At 40.6% G+C, this 16,827-nt stretch overlaps 2 protein-coding genes across 2 annotated transcripts; one reads left to right on the top strand and one right to left on the bottom strand.

Annotated features, from left to right (window-relative positions):
• Nucleotides 1–20: 20 nt before the first annotated feature.
• Nucleotides 21–1,318, top strand: LOC117735132 (coiled-coil-helix-coiled-coil-helix domain-containing protein 5). Its single transcript, XM_034539595.1, has 4 exons — nucleotides 21–132; nucleotides 361–501; nucleotides 596–747; nucleotides 955–1,318. Coding segments are annotated over exons 1-4 (318 nt in total). The 5' UTR covers nucleotides 21–130; the 3' UTR covers nucleotides 978–1,318.
• A 457-nt stretch (nucleotides 1,319–1,775) lies between these two features.
• On the bottom strand, nucleotides 1,776–15,535 carry lmx1al (LIM homeobox transcription factor 1, alpha-like). The gene is made up of 8 exons (XM_034539591.1): nucleotides 15,460–15,535; nucleotides 14,553–14,742; nucleotides 5,325–5,557; nucleotides 4,629–4,792; nucleotides 4,379–4,456; nucleotides 4,207–4,291; nucleotides 3,924–4,079; nucleotides 1,776–3,414 (listed from the first exon to the last, which is right to left on the bottom strand). Exons 1-8 carry the CDS (start codon nucleotides 15,518–15,520, stop codon nucleotides 3,257–3,259), a joined length of 1,125 nt encoding a protein of 374 aa, XP_034395482.1. The 5' UTR covers nucleotides 15,521–15,535; the 3' UTR covers nucleotides 1,776–3,256.
• Nucleotides 15,536–16,827: the final 1,292 nt, after the last annotated feature.

Here is a 16,827-nt window from a genome sequence, read left to right on the forward strand (position 1 = left end):
AGTATGTTTTATTTCCAACCAATCGGGTAGCAAAGTGTACGCGTCGTGTACCTCCCGCACAGACATGGCTCCACATGCAGAAGTATCGGCACTATAACCTTGATTGATCAGCTTCTTCGCTCGAGACAACATGTAAGACACTTAAATATGTTTGATATCACCGTTGCATTAATAACTATGATCTCTAGTCCAGGGAAGTAGTCGCATATTGTAGGTAGATCGATACTAAATAAAGACGTGCTCTACTTTGTGAATCAGCATGCCTCCTCCTCCTCCACCCTATTGCTTGACAGACCAAGTGTGTTAGATTGATGATCGATGGCTTATTGGACCGCTTAACACACACCTGTCACCTTTCAGGCAGGCTGCCATGGATATCACGGCAAAGTATTGCCATGCAGAAATGGAGGCGTACGGGTCATGCGTGGCCTCCAACCCATCAACATGGCAGTCGAAGTGTCACGAGCTGAAGATAAAGGTTGCACAGTGCACATCGTCGCAGTAAGGCAACACACGTGTGCATTCCCTCCCATTCACCTCAACAATGTCCTAAGTGCATTTTTGTATTCAACCACTGCCGAATTGTTTTTTGCAGCCCAGTGATTCAGAAGATCAAACAGAATTGCTCCACAGAGTTTGTAGAGTTTGAGCGCTGCCTGAGAGAGAACCAGGACAAACCTACCTCCTGCTCATTACATGTGGCTCGCTTTCTGGGTTGTGCGGAGACAGTAGACCTCAGTGGAGTGGGTAAGTCCTTGCTGGAATTGAACATACACACATCAAGTTCCCATGAAAACAATTGTGAACAGTCGTGAAAAGAAATTATACATAAATCTTGTACTAGTCATCTTAAAAAGACACATTGGTTTTCATGACTTAACATAATATCGCACCATCCTTGAGAGGTATTATTTTAAGATGCTAATGAATTCCTTTTTCTTTTTCCACTCATAGATCCGGCACCTCAGCCATCGTAGCATTCAGACATCTTCCATCACCTTCAGATTACTAGTGTTTTTTAGAAGCAAGGCAAATGGGCTTGTTTTACATTCGTCCCCACTCGTGTTAATGTGTGTACAGTTTATGTTAGGATGTCTGTGTTCCTCATGTGACTTATTTCATCTTTCTTCAACAAAGATAAATATGAATGCAACATTACAGACTGTGAGTTCGACTGCATCGTTCTTCTCGTACTCCTCATTGTAAATGTTGTGTTCATGTGAAGATAACATTTATTATTGCCTGTATGCAAGAAGTCTGTTTTTTTTTTTACAGATTTTTATTGAACCATCTCATTAAAATGTACATCAGACTTGTATTACTCATTCAGTGTGGTCATTGTTTTCTGTTGATAATGGCTGTCCCTCCCACCCTTGCCCTCTCCAGGTCTGAGTCAGAGTCAAATATTAAACTGGAATGTACCGCTCCCACACAAACTCTCCTGACTACTCAATGACTGAGAAATAGGGAGTCTGAGAAGAAAGGCGAAGTAGGAGGCTGTCTACTTCTAATCAGCGGGACTACTGAGAGATATAGAGGGAGGATATTGAGTTATGAGCCCTGTGACCACTAAGCAGAACAGACCCTTTCTGGTTCAATTATTAAAGCTTTGAAGGGGAGGGGAAACTGCTTCATTTTTTCCCAAATGTAATATCTGCTTCTTTTTTTTTTACCAGATGAGAAAGTAATCAGTCCATCATCATTTATCCTATTTAGGACAATAAGGCAATTGCACTTCAAAGATGAAACCGCAGATTGTATTGAAGATACGGCAACATTACATTCAAAGCACATCACCTGGCCGTCACTGAACAAAAAAGTAAGATAGGAACTCGCCTAATACCGCACAAATAAGTTACATTTACAAAAATATCACTGTGAAAATACCATGAGCCAGTGATCAGAGTCAAACATATAATGTCATGAAAGAATGTCACAAGCTGTAGCCGATCACTGGCACCTAAATTAAACAAGTATCACCCTAATCCTATTTTATTCTGCACCACATTGTGAATCTGATCCTGGTGCTTTCTGCACTTGCTTTCCAACTTCAGTATGGATTTCTTTAGACCTACTTTGTGACACATAAATATCATGCTACAATTTAAATATTTGCTGATTATCACAGAAGAAGGTACAAAATATCTACCTAACAACATCTAATTTGAGATGTTTGAGAAAGAAGTTATTACAGAAATTGACTACAACAATTAATTGTAACACAGTCATACTCACATTTACATTTGAGAGCACATCATCATGTGCCCAGTGTTCTAACTTTTGGGCATTATAGATCTATTGGTTGTCTTTTACTGCACTGTTTCTAAGTGATTACATTATAAAAGAGAAGGCAAAGCAAAAATAAATAATCACTTATACAACCCTGTTTCCGCGTAAGGCTCCTCAAATTACCCTGTAATGTTGTCTAAATGCTCAAAAAGAAGATGGGATTTTAACATTTGTATTGGTACATATTAAACCTGTCATGCATTATCAAAAACTAAGAATGTAGTTTGAAATTACCATTTTACATGAAGAGTTTCTTCCTCTTTGCAATCCGCGTCCTTGAAGTTACTGGGCAAGTTAAATTGTACTTCTATCCAGCTCAATATCCTGAGTTATAGCTCAGGTCACATAAACATACACACTAACCTGAGAGCAAAATTGTACTCCAATCCATATACAGTATTGTATACGCTGCAGTCTTCCACACACAATAACTAATCACTAGTCCTGTCAAAAGAATGCAATATACTAATCTAATTTAGACTCTTAGCTGCTCATAAGGCCTGCCAAGACTCCATAAGCACATAACTTGATTGATGAATTCACTTTCAACAACCAATCTGTTGTAAATCATGATATACACATAAATATGTTTGATAGGTGTCTTTTGTTTGTCATTTTTTTGTCGGAAAGTGCCATGAAAAGTGTTTCATTGAACATTACATAAATACAACAGGCGAAATTGAGGTCTTTTTACATATCTTGGACATTTACAGTGTTTTTATTTCCAGCATGTGATTCTTATCAAGAAAAGATGTTTGGAACATGTAGCTAATGCTGCAAAGGGATACGATGACTATGTTTGGCTTTGTGATGATGTTTAGCCTGTGATAAAAGCTCAGGAGTGTGTTTGGGTGTAGGCTGTTTCATGGAGCGCGGTCCCACAGGCATGTTGATGGACAGACTCCATTAGCTGCATCTCTGAGGTGAAAGGTGGAATAGGAGTGGGAAGGGCGAGAGTTTATAAGGGTCAGGAGGTGAAGTAGGAGTTCTGCATGGAGTAGAGGCGGTCGATGGGGTTTCCCACTCGCCCTGGCAGGAGACTGCCGTCCCCTGTTGCCAAGAGGCAGTCTCCAAGGTGACCGAGGCTTCCATCGCTGTCCAGGTCATGGAACACTGTCTCTGAGTCTGTGGTGAAAAAGAGTGTGCACAGCTGAAGTGGAACGGCCTTTAATTACCACCAGAGAGCACAGAACATGAGAGAGTACGAAAAGAAAATTATTACAGGCACATATCTTTTACTCAAAACTCAAAAACTAAGAGTGAGTCAATCTCTGTAGTTTAATCTCACCCCTTTCCTCACATCCTCACATCCTTTACAATTAACAACCTCCTTCAAACATCCTCCTATTAGCTAATGCAACATGATGCAACACTTTTGAGTCCAAATATTACCTTTTTGCCTCGCTACCTCCCACTGCACATTATCCAAGGAAATGATAAGAAAATAAAACAAATGTTGGGCAGTGCAATTAGACGCAAAAGACTATAGCTTATAAGTACTGAGACTAACATTTTAAATGGCGCCATGCCCTTGAATTGCGGTTTTTGACTCTGGGAAATAAAAATAATGACGACATTTTCATATTGTGGTGGTAGTTTCATTTGAATTTTGCAGCTTTGACCTCCTGTCTCACCATAGGAGTGGAGCTGCTCGTTGCTCAGCTGAGGCGGTGTAAGCCCATGTCGAAATGGTTCTCCACCGTAGATGTTGGGGTCCAGAGCGAGTAGCTGCTGACGTGGCAGAGAGGGATACCCCAGCATCCCATCCATGCCATGGGTACTGGAGCCATCTGTGTAGAAATAAGTATCCCTTTAGGCGTACCATGCCATATGTTGTTCTTCTATTCTTCTCCATCCTGCAGTGTCACTTTAAGCTCTTACCCTCACTGTCGTCATTGCTCTGGCGGCCCCCTCTACTTGACCCTCGCCTGGTCCCTCCCAGCTGCTCTTGTTCCTGCTGCTGCTGCTGCTGTTGCTGCTGTCTGCGAGCGATCTTTTTCATCTGAGGCACAAAAACACTGTATGAATTTTTCTCTTTGTGTTGATCCGTGAGACGGGACATGTCCTTCGAACATGTATGAAGTCTAACCTTGGCTCTCTGGTTTTGAAACCACACCTGCACAACACGCACAGTCAGCCCGGTCTCAGCAGCCAGCGTCTCTCTCACCTGCAGAATATAGTTTTTCATTAAAAAAAAATTCATAAAAACTTCACAGTTTTAAAGCACGAGCCGGGATTAATTGATATGCAGACTGACAAAAGATGCCCCAAAACAATAAAGTCAAAAGGATTATTTTCTGGGACACATTTTCATTGATAAACCAAGCAGGTCCACCCACCTTGCGGCAAGGTTTAGCAGACACTTCAAAGGAGGCCTTGAAAGCGCGCCGCTGCTGTGTGGTCAAAATGGTGCGTGGTCGTTTTGAACGCTTGTGATCCTTGCTTTCATCACCACCTTTTCCCCCGCCGGAGCCTCCTCCACCATCCTCATCCTCACTTTTAACTAAGCAAGACAAGCAGACAACAAAACAGTCAGATAAGCCTATAGAGTAAGCTATATTTTCATTCTTCCTTTAAGCTAAAAATAAGTATTCAAAACCGAGGTGACTGAGTGTTTCTTAAACTGGTCCCCAGTTCTGTAGGTATTGAATCTCTAAAGAAGAAAACTATTACAAGAGTGTTTCATGGCAAATTGTTCCAGTGCACTGAAGTACACATTTATATATCCAGAGTGCACTGGAACAAACAGTGAGCACCTCTGCAGACTATCCTCACTGATCAGAAGATCAAGTTTATATATATATATATGTGTGTGTGTGTGTGTGTGTGTGTGTGTATTTACTACCTAGTGAACAAGAAAGAAGCTTGAGACCTTTAAACCCCATGTTGCCTTTAGGGGCTGCTCACTAATCTGAAGTGGATTAATGTGATTAAATTGGTTGTGCGGAAAAATATGTTGAAGGCATGAATGTAAAAGAGAGAATCTGAGAAGATCTATGTAGATCTAGTCAAAGCAACCGTATAATCTACTGTACCTGAATCAGTTGGCGTGGGACTAATAGCAGCCAACATTTCTCTCTCCTTTTCATAGTCCATACGGCAGAGCAGCTGGCCTTCTTTCAGTACAAACTCATCACCTCTTTGCAGCCGGCGTTCACACTCACAGCAGGTAAAGCAGCCCAGGTGGTACACCTGGCCGAGCACACGCATTATCAGCTCTGAACGTCCAATCACCTGCAGGCATGCGCTGCACTTCCTTACAAACAGCCTGGAGGTGCACAGAAAGACACATGGGCTTGTATATGAATGCTATTTACATAAACTGTAAAATATGGCTTTACGGGTGTTAAGGAGTGCAGAAAAAAATAAGAAAGGTGAGGTAATTAAAGATAGGGGCACAGTTAAGGAGTTTAAATGGTTCTGGAAACAGTCTCTTAATTAAAGGTGTAAGCATTCCCCAATTCACAGAGCAGCAAGGTGAACATCTGCTGAGAGGGATTATAGTAGTCGGTATCTAAATATTGTATTTTCTTTTCTCACTCATTACAGTAGGTGGCAGTAGTTAGCTATTGATAAGAGCTGCCTGTTGAGTCTTTCCCTTTTAAATCCTTAAATGTGGAGATCTGTTTGATGAGGTAAACTCCATTCTGTCCATATGTACCCACAATCCTAAAGTACTTATTTAAACTCTATAAATCTTAATACACAGTCTTTTTCAGGTCCATTGCTTCTCCCCATGACCACTTTCCTCCTATTGTCCCTCTATCTCTTCTCCTGTGAGATGTTATAGCCCTTCAATGTTCTGTCCTGCCTCACCATCTCTTCACATCCCTATTTCCATTCACAGGGCCTAAGTCTCTGCCATTAAATTCCTCTCAAATCCCTGCTCTCGCATGCACTTGGTTTCCTCCCCCTCCCTCCCCAGTTGTTTCTGCCAGCATTCCCAGTTCTCCCTCACGCCCTCCCAGCCTGCCTCCCCAGTTCACTGAAACTAATAAAGACAGGATTAATTAGATTGTTGTTTAAACAGTGCGATGGCCAGACAGACGCTGTAAACTCATAACCAGGGATTGGGGATAGCATGGGGTTAATCTCTCTCCTCTCACTTATGCACACTAAAACACACTTACACACACAAACATAGACACTCACACCCACATGCATGCATGCACGCGCACAGGCATGCACACAGACATTTGCACCCACCCACCCACCCATTGAGTACGAGTATACTTAGTCTCACATTGACTAGTAACCCATGTTCACCATACCATCACCCATGCTGATGGTGCAACCTGCAATCAGGAAATAGTACAGATATGCTTGATCACCAGAATATCTCTTTAACAGCCAGAGTTACCAGGTAGTCGGAGCATAGGTGTAAGAAAAAGAAAGGTCAGCTGATGCAGAAATAGCACCAAGAAGGGAGGATGAGAGGGGAGTGAACAGGGGGAGGAAGGGACAAAGGCAGAAGTGTTGACGGTCCCTGACTGAGTGATAGGAAGGTGTTGCTGCCCAAATCTGGAGTGTAAAGAAGGAGCCAGGTCTGCACATTAGAGCTCCTAATCTGTGATTCTGCCCCAAACGCAGCTGCTACGGCTAATCTCTCTCAATCCATCTGCCAAACGCTCCCCAAATTCCCCAAATGACAGTGTCGCTAGTTTAACATCATAACACAAACACAAGTGTCCCTATAAACAGACCTTCGCGGTTCTATTATTTAACTAAAGGTTGCTCTACCTATTTTCTTATAGAGGCAGTGCATTGCATCTTAAAGAACTGCTTGTACTGTAAATGATCTGCAAAAAAACCATTGACCTTAATATTTGGCATCTAATATATTCTACAAAGGAGGGCCATCACCATTGGGCTGTAGCCTCACTCTTCATCCAAACAGACACTTCAACACTTCCTTTCAATGTGAACAAAATGCAAGTGAACTGAATTGTTACAGGATTGCTTGACATAAGACTGATGATGTTGGTGGTTAAGTCCCGCACTCCCTAATCGGGGTGTGCACAGCACGGCAGGAATTTACTCAACATGGCAAATGAAGGCAACTTGGGGCAACTGCCACAGAGGGGGGTCTGTAAGTAGATCAGTCTAATCCCTCTAATAGAAGTATCATTCACACTGGCCCTGACCAGGGTGTAGCTTCCAAAGAAATCATCATCACGTCCTATAAACAGACCCATGAATTAGGTAAACTTAGGTTCCACACCAAATGTATACACACTATATCGTTGTCATGTTTTGAGCTGAATTTTACGAGTATTTGTATAAAAATGTTTTTTGCACATCTACAACAAAACTTTCTATTCAGAGATTTCATCACAATAGATTGCAAAATTGAATGACATCTGGTTACAATTTAGTTTTAATTTGCCGTACTACAGGCATGTGTTTTTGATTATATCTTGTGATTACAACAGAATACATAAGGTAAAATACCCCCCAAAATTGCTTAAGAAAATCCAGTGTGAATATAGCAGTCATATGTTTTGATAGGAATCAGTGGGAAGAAGAATATTAGCATGAAAATGATAATACGGAGAGTTTTTTCTTCTTGCATTTCAATATCCGCTACAACAAAAAAGTGGAAATGAAAATTTGAATTTAAACAGCTGAGGTGTAGAGTTAAGACCAGCTGTGACCAAATCTATCAGAAAAAGATATTTGGAAGAGGACTTTGCTTTGGATTTAGCGGGCTTTCCTTTAATGAAGTGATGTGTGTAATATTCATGATATGTACAGAATAAAAAAGAAGAGAAGTGTAAGTGCAGACAGAAGACTGTCTGCTTATGAGCTTGTGATGCACAACACCTCAAGAAGTTTGGCGGCCGGCACCTTTATGTTTAGCACCATGGATTTCTGAGGGGTTAAGGGGGACGACTAATTACAAGCTCGCTGATTATGAGATCAAATACAGAGAGGCAGAAAAAAGGTGATGTGCTGTGAGTATATTGAGTAGTTATAATCAGCCCTTTTCCTTCTTGCTTTATTGTAGATCCTAGGCATACAAACAAAATAACAGAATCTTCATCATCTCCCTAAGCTGTGTCATGTGGCATTGTTTTGCCTGTGAGCTCTGACAAGCACGACATTGTGTGGACCGCAACACAATCATTCCATAAATATGTATGTGTCTTAGAGCGATTACAGTTGTTGTGCTTGCTTTCATAACTGATGAATATTTATATAGGTACGAGTTTGCTCATACTAACTCTAGGTTTGGTGTATTGGAACTAGGTTTGGATCAGTTGTATGCTAGCGAGCCCAGAAGAACCTAGCGTGGGCAGATTAAGGCTTCTCCAAAGATCTACCATTCTCTCTCATTTGGATTCCTAACGCGTAGTTTAAGATGCAATTTGGTCCGTAAACAAGGTATTCATGTACCAGCTTGTGATTCTAACATACGCTTTGTGTTTAGAATGACCATATGTGTCACACAAATTGGTGGTTTATACATTCCCTTATAAATGAAAGTACATCCAAGATTTCAAATGAGGGATTCAGAAAGAACAAATCATATGCAACAATCTTACTTTTAAGTTGTATTCTGTTTAGTATCCATTTATTCAATGTGTGTGTAAGAGTGTGTTTGTGTGTGTGTGTGTGTGTGTGTGTGTATGTGTGTGCATTTTCGGCGGATATTGCTCTTTGAAGCAAAATGGCTCAGAGCCAGGGTTCAGTAATCACATCATCTCCTTTTATTAAATCTCCCTGCACTGCTTCTGTGTTATTAAAATCTCCCAGCATTCCCCACGATACTCGCTACCCCTGCCACCACTCACTCACACTCACTCACACAAATACACACATGTATATATATATATATATATATATATATATATATATATATATATATATATATATATATGCAGTACAGTCACACACACACACACACACACACATTGGTATTCATACGGTCACATGCACGCATAAACACAAATATGCACAGTTTCTGTAAACACAGATAAGGTGCCTGTGTACAAACATCAATAAAACACTGACAGATGCTGTCATGTGTGCACCCTATCCCTCCCTGCATCAATAAAGTAACATCATAAGCAACATGTGTAAACGCTATATGTAATAGTTGTTATCTAATGGCCATAAGGGTCTGCAGAGTACGAAGACATCTCTTCGAGTCACTCTGCAGAAACTCTCAGCCAATCTCACTGTTGTACTGTTACATGTCATGACTCTCAGTGCAAACCATTCACACTGGTAATAAGACGAGCTCTACATGAGAGCAGCACTGACGCCTGTAATATTCAAGACCCAATAGAATGTACCTGTGGAAAGTAACAACTAAAAACCTGCGTGACTCTGCATGATATGTGTCTCTTGGTGTGTGCGAGCTACACCTGATGCTACCAAGAATGAATGCTATGTGTGAGAATATAGATGTGTGTTTGTGTGCGTGAGTGAGTGGGCGTGTGTGTGTGTGTGTGTGCGTGTGTGTGCATGTGTGTGTGTGTGTGTGTGTTAGTTTAGATAAAACAGTTAATCCCCAGGCCACCAGAACGCAATATCCTGTCTGCCCGTTTCTCATTTCCTGTCTGTCTCTGGCGGAGTGGGAAGCAGCGGGGAGGGGGTGGCGGGGGACAGCGGGACCCGTTGCCCCAGAAACAGGAGATACAGCCGCTCGATTTGAGAAAAGTCTACGCCGATCTCCCTATCTCTCCCTCTCTGGTGCGACCCCCTATTCTCTCTCTCTTTCTCCTCTCCCTCTCTGCTTTTATTATCTCAGATTTAATAAAGCCAAGGCGAGCAGCTTGTTCTGCCATGAAACATTTATTAGCTGTCTGTTATGAAATTGTTGTGGGGGAGGAAAGATGATGGGGTCTCATCTCACATTATGCAAAAACAGTGGCAATATCACCCCCACCTCACACGCATGCACCCAGACAAAAAAATCTGATGCTGCATCCCTTCTTAAAAAATCTCAGACGCCTCATCTTTACCTTCTTTATCCCATTTCAAACCCTTTCTCCATCATTGAGATTTCTCCCTGATGTTCTTTAATGTATACCACAACAACTTCTTGTCCCGCAATAGTACAACATCAAAACACAAAAAAAACTCCCCCATCACTACTTTCCTTCTTCTGGCACTCCTCCAATCATCAACTGTTGAGCTGCAGGTTTAGCCTGTGTAAGGCTGCATGGGTCGGGGGAGTCTTTTGAACGTTTCACCACCACATGCATGTCTCATGTGGAGCTTCTCACTGGGGTTTACACATACAGTACAGTCCTGTCAGTCAACCACAAACTCTCCCCACCACTTGAAGAAAAATAATAATATGTTCTCACTTGCCTCAAATGATTTCTAGCAATGCAGATAGTTTAGGATTAATTTGCTCACGGTTTTGAGAATTTCTGAAATCTCTACAAACGCAGCAGTTTTACCGATAACTTTCCCTATTCAAATCATAGCTGTGGACAGCTGTAATTTCCCTGCTCTGAAAACATGGTTACATTAATAGTATCTTTATTGTTTGACACAACTAGAGTTTTATATGTTTTTATTTTGTTGAACTGATCTTTCATTACAGTATTAGTTTCCATATTTGGATTTCAGATTTTAAAAGTAACTCATTAATGTGAAATTGGACTCATTAACCAGAGTTGAGGTTGTAGCTGATGGGGATAAGGGCTTGTTGTTCTTCTGACGTGTCATTGCATAATTCTCTCTAATAGTATTTCCCTGCAGTCTAGTGTCAGGCCTGTCATCACAAGACAGCCACAGAATGCTGGGTAATTAGCACTGTACCCAATCAGCCTCCTCGCCACCTCCTCCCATCCCCTTCCCGAGACACAAAGAGGCGCTGAGGGAGGGGAGGCGATTAAGAGAAAACAAGGGATAAACGGGGAGATAAACTGTTTGGTGTCATCGCTGCCATCAATCTCAACGAGAAGGAAATGAGGTTTGGAATAGAGAAATAATATTACAAAGCAGACAGTGATGAACGAGGTAACGGATAGAGAGACAGGGAGCGAAACGGTGGCTGGGATGGGGGTTTTGGAGGAGAGAACAGGGGTAGAAGATGCTTTTTTCTATCCTTAATCTCTGAGTTTTAAAGCCACAAATCTCAGAAGTTCACAGTAACTTGAGAGGAGACTATGCCAGGCCGTCAGTGTTAGACTCACACACAGCTGCCTGGTCAGCAGAGGGAGATTCCATGACTGTGGCGACGGGGTCTCCCTCAGTCTGTCTGCAAAGGCAGGGCTCGTAGACCTAGATGTAGTCTCAGTGCCCTCCTCCCCACAGAGTGAGGTATTAAACCTAAGGTTTAGTGTATATCCACCCTGGTGACCTGCTTTTCACAGGACTGAAGCTGCCTTTATGGGGTTTACAAGGGAGCTCGCAGGCTCCGCACAGCCAGGCTACCCTCCATTCTGTCTGGGCGCAGCACTTTTGACCAGGGAACACTGGCCTTATAAGGAACCATGATGTCGGGCCGGTGTGTAAAAGACAAAGACTGTGACAAAGTGTGTGTAAGATACCGAGGAGGCAATATTCATGTGTGTCCGTCTGCTAATCAGAAGGTTTCATCGTCTTATTTTTATTCAGAATGATATCTAGTCTTTTTTATTTTTTTTAAACTTTTAATTCAAAAATAAATATGTTTTAACTTTATAGTAAACATAATTAAATACACTTCAACCACGGCTGATTTAGGTCTTTTTTATTCATTACACTCAGACTTCCTGTTTCCGGAGTAAATGTTGTTCATCCAAATTTATATTATTCTACCCATTTTGCTGTGAAATGATGCGTCGCACACATGCATGAAAACATTCTGATGGGAATTTAGCCACAAGATTATTCTAAAGCATCACACTGAACATCTGGTCCGTGACAGGATGGAGTAGAGAATTTCTTCAGGTTTCAAAAAAATAAATAAATCCACAAGAAAAAACCACAAGATGCACTTGAGTTTATTGTGTCTTAATCCCCTCATTTCCATAACAGATTGAGACTAGGGAATCTTGAAACTGAAGGCATACCTCCTGTTTTATTACATAGATAACACGTGGCAGTAGAGTTAGCACTAATTTATCACAAGACGTTTCATGGACTGAACTTGAATTTGACTCACAGCTGAACCTTTATTCTATATGTGCTTGAATAATTGAATAAAGTTTATGTGTTTCACCCTAAAAAGTCGAATGTTATGTTAAAACCTGATGTTGAGCATTGCAGTCAATCAATTTATAATCATGTTTAAGCAAAATGTCCTTTGAAAACATTAAACATGCAAACGTTGAATGAACTTTTGCCTCGAAGGCATATTCGTCCAGATGAATCAGGGTGGGGGATGGGTCACGTTTCAAAATTAGATTTGTCTTCTCATTTTAATTGATAGACATCGACGTGCATGTGTTTGTTTAGCCTCAGCCGAATAGATTGGTATTATTTTTTTTTAGATGTAGAAAATACATTTTGTATTTATTTCTATTTCACCATTTTCTTTGAGGAAAACTAACTATAGAAAATAAGCACATGCGGGCAAATGCACAGTGTGGTTTTTTAGCTTAAGTTGATGGAGAGTCGAGGAGAAGAGTTCTGCCTGTGTGCCGGGCGGGTGATGTAATCAAAGCAAAGGATAAATTAAAAAATATTTGGACAAGCCAGAGATACTGCATGAGGGTGAGATGGAAAATAGCCCAGTGTGAGCAAGAAAAGTCTGCAAGATGTCATCTTACTATGCATGTACACGTTTCATCCACACATTCTTTAAAAGTATACTTGACAATCGATGTGTGACATCAGGCCGTCGACCTTCCTTTGCCTCTTTCAACCATGCTGGTACCAAAATGCAACCAAACTTCAAGAAGCATCCCTTCATAATTGTATCAATTCCCCTCAATTTTGTATGCGCAGTCCGAATTCTTGGACGTTAATCAACTGTTGCAATGCACACACCTGCTCTAAATGGGTGGGGGGGGGGGGGGGGGGGGGTGTAGAAGTGTATGGCGCTGATGGACAGACTGCAGGGAAAACAAGGAGACATTGTTGCTGATCCGTTGAAGGTCAAAGACTGTATTGTATGCCAAGTCTGGCACCGACTCCCACAACAAGGCAACTACCCGCATGCAATGTATAGGGGACTAAATCAACACCATAGTGAATGAATGGATGACTATTAATCTGGATCTACAATTACAGTCTTTACACGAGGGGAGCAAATACACATTTTCATTCCATCGCTGAAATTTGGAAAACATTTACGATAAACTTCCACGTTTCTCATTCATTTTTTCCAGATAAACGACAAACAATGGGACTTTTCTCTCTCTCTCTCTCTCTCTCTCTCTCTCTCTCTCTCTCTCTCTCACTCTCTCTCTCCTCCAGATGTCAGGTACAGTGGGAGAGTCTGTGCCGCTGGATGCCGTCTGACACTTTTCAAAACAATGATAACACGCTTCAGGCTCGTCCTTCAGCTGTCTACCCCTGGAGCTCCCACTGCAGGCACACCCACTGACCGTGCACACACACACACACACACACACACACACAAAAAACACACACACACACACGCAGCTTCAAAAGTTTAATCATCAAACAAAAAACTGGATATTTAAAATTTTAACAAAACAAGTATTAAATATGTGTTGATGTTGAACATTGCAGTATATGTCCAGGCAGTGTACATTGGAGCATGAAATAGCAGAATTAAGTGTTTTCAAAGGAGATTGAGGACATGAACACGATGAGAATTGTCTTATAAATCCTGATCCATAACTGTAGTTATGTGGCACAAACTGATCTACAAAACAAATGAATTACTATGGGCCTCCTATCTCCATATAAGAAATCTGCCAAATTTGCTAAGAACCTTAATCATTTGAAACCTTAATAGTTCCTCAAATCCCCTTGAGTCATTTGTGCAACTGCAAACCTTTTCTTCACACCTACATTAATTTGCTCAGTAACTGTCAGATGCTGACTTGTTGTGGTGAAGAACAGCTGTTCAGCCTGAAGAACGTGCCACTGTGACATGGCTCACACGTGGGTTTCTCTGGATTTAGCCTTTTGTTGGCCACGTCAGCAAGTTTGACTTTACTGACTAATTCTGTTTAAATGAATTAAATTCGTTCGGTTCATTTGTGCTTTAATAGCTTTGCGAGCACTTCTTCAATCTGCTGCCCGACTCTCCCACCAATGGAGCAAAAACAAAACCTGTGTGTGCGTGCGCGTGTGTGTGTGCGTGTGCGTGTGCGTGCGTGTGTGTGTGTGGGTGCTTCTCTTACTTTTCATAGTCGTGCTTGCAGTACAGCTGGCGGTCCCTGCAGTAACAGGTTCCGGTGAGCGCGCTCAAACACACTGCGCACTTGACGCAGGTCTCGTGCCAGGAGCGCTCGTTCACGCGCAGAAGGAAGCGGTCGGCGATGGGAGACTCGCAGGCCGCGCACACCTCTCCCCCTCCCCTGTACTCCTGACCTGGAGGGAGCATATCAGTGCGTGGATAGAGAGACGGAGGCACGGCCGAATATTAAAATGACCGGGGTCACGATTCCACGTCTCCACGATTTCCCACGTGGCCACCTAAATGCTCCAAAAGCTTGCTGTTTTATTTTTTGTTGATAATAAGACCTAAATGTGAATGCGTCATTTGTCAGCCTCAGACACTATATTATTAGAGTTATTCACACTGTGCTAATTGCTCAAAAGTGTATCAAAACGGTATAATTGACTTTACCTGAAAACGTTTTTTCATATAGTTTGGAAAATACAATGTTCTACGATATACTACATTACACTGTGTGTGTGTGTGTGTGTGTGTGTGTGTGTGTGTGTATGTAAACACAGGAAACTTTTTTCAATAATATGCTCATAATATTTTTTGCCCCAATTTTGCGCCTATATGTGAATTCAGGTAATCAATAGTGATTTTTTTAATCATACTTCATTTATATTTTCTCCAATACACACACATTCCTATATGGATTTATAGTATGTCAATACTCAAATAGCAAGGTTACAGTGAGCTTGATGATTATGGGATTTCTTCCCCGTGGTCTTCATAATATTAATAAATTGTACGTTTTTGACGATTCTTAATATCCTGATAACATTTGCACACGGTGATAATATGTAATGTTTTATTGTGAGTTTATTTCGTTTGGGCCTCATGCAGCAAATTGTCTGTTAACTCACCAAAAGGCGTTGAAGATGGAGGCTGCTGCTGACAGGGCTGCGGGCTTTCCTCCGTTTTCATCCCTTCTCTCCTTCCCTCAGTGTGATCGCTGCAGAAAAAACAAAAACAAAACACTATTTCTATAACAGCAGAACTACTGATTGAATACTACTTATAGAAAATAAGCGAAATAATGTGGCCGGCTGACTTAGAAAATATGAACATATTTTTAAGGCGACATTTAAACTGCCACAATATAGATTCCAAATTAGACTGAATTAGCACACACACACACACACACACACAATGATAATATATATATATATAAATGAAAATGTAAATGTACATTTAAATATAAATATTAATATATAAAAATGAAAGGAACCCATGACACAATCTTAATTTTTGGTTGATATAATGTTACACATCAGGACCCTAAATCTAATCATTTGATTATGTAAAAGGGAACGTCAGCCTTTAAGTAGTAGTAATCTACGCAGCCTATTATATTAAAAATAAAAAATTCACGAGTTTAAAAAAAGGATTATTTCATTTTAAATAATCCCAGTATAATTTTGAAAATGTTTGTTGATTGTTTTGAAAATATGTATGTTTTACGTTTTCTAAAAAAATACAGTCAATAATTTAATTATTAGTTTCCAGTTTGTTATTTTAATGTGTAATGTGTCATTGATGTGACAAAATGGAGTATTTCGGAATAAGTATTTAAAATAAAACGTCTTTCATTTCTCTAGGCCTACTTTAATGTAGATTGTTTTCAGAGGCCTTATCAGACTCTGTTGTATTTATTTTATTAGGCTCTTTAAATTAATATGCATCTCATACTATTTCTAGTGTATATTCCAATTGGATATTACATAATGTTTAATGAAAACAAATTTGTAAGAAATAAACATTTTCATAATACGAATACTTTTGGGAGGCTTGAACAGTTAGCCTGTGAAATCCACTAAATCTAGAATAGGCTATTGAATATCAGGTAATTGTCCCATTGCCACATACAATTAAGTAATGAAATAAAACAAAGGAATTATGTAAATTCAGCGAATCTGATTTAATGTTTGTACCTAATTGCGGGTTGAATGCATTACTGACATATTTCTGTATTGCATCGATAATTACATGTTGAGATTAACAGCCTGACACTGATAATGATTAGCGAAATAAAAATGTTGGGAAAAAAACGTCATTAATTTCGCTGCAGGTCACCTGGAGCTTTAATGAAAGGACACATAATTGCCATCTGATATGAGGACCAGTAGCATCAATAAATTGGTCTATAAAGTTGGAAAGATTGACATTCAAAGAAGTAGCAAGAAGATTTTCTCGAGCACAGGAAATATGTTAGTTATTAAACTTAATTGTAA

The sequence above is a fragment of the Cyclopterus lumpus genome, chromosome 8, assembly GCF_009769545.1.
Source record: "Cyclopterus lumpus isolate fCycLum1 chromosome 8, fCycLum1.pri, whole genome shotgun sequence".
Lineage (NCBI taxonomy): Eukaryota > Metazoa > Chordata > Actinopteri > Perciformes > Cyclopteridae > Cyclopterus > Cyclopterus lumpus.

Coding starts and splice junctions, on each gene's coding strand:
- lmx1al (XM_034539591.1), bottom strand. CDS start 15,520: ATGAAAACGGAGGAAAGCCCGCAGCCCTGTCAGCAGCAGCCTCCATCT. Junction 4,793..5,324: donor TCCCACGCCAACTGATTCAG/GTACAGTAGATT, acceptor TGTCTTGCTTAG/TTAAAAGTGAGGATGAGGAT. Junction 4,457..4,628: donor CTGCTAAACCTTGCCGCAAG/GTGGGTGGACCT, acceptor TATATTCTGCAG/GTGAGAGAGACGCTGGCTGC.
- LOC117735132 (XM_034539595.1), top strand. Junction 502..595: donor GCACAGTGCACATCGTCGCA/GTAAGGCAACAC, acceptor TGTTTTTTGCAG/CCCAGTGATTCAGAAGATCA. Junction 748..954: donor AGTAGACCTCAGTGGAGTGG/GTAAGTCCTTGC, acceptor TTCCACTCATAG/ATCCGGCACCTCAGCCATCG.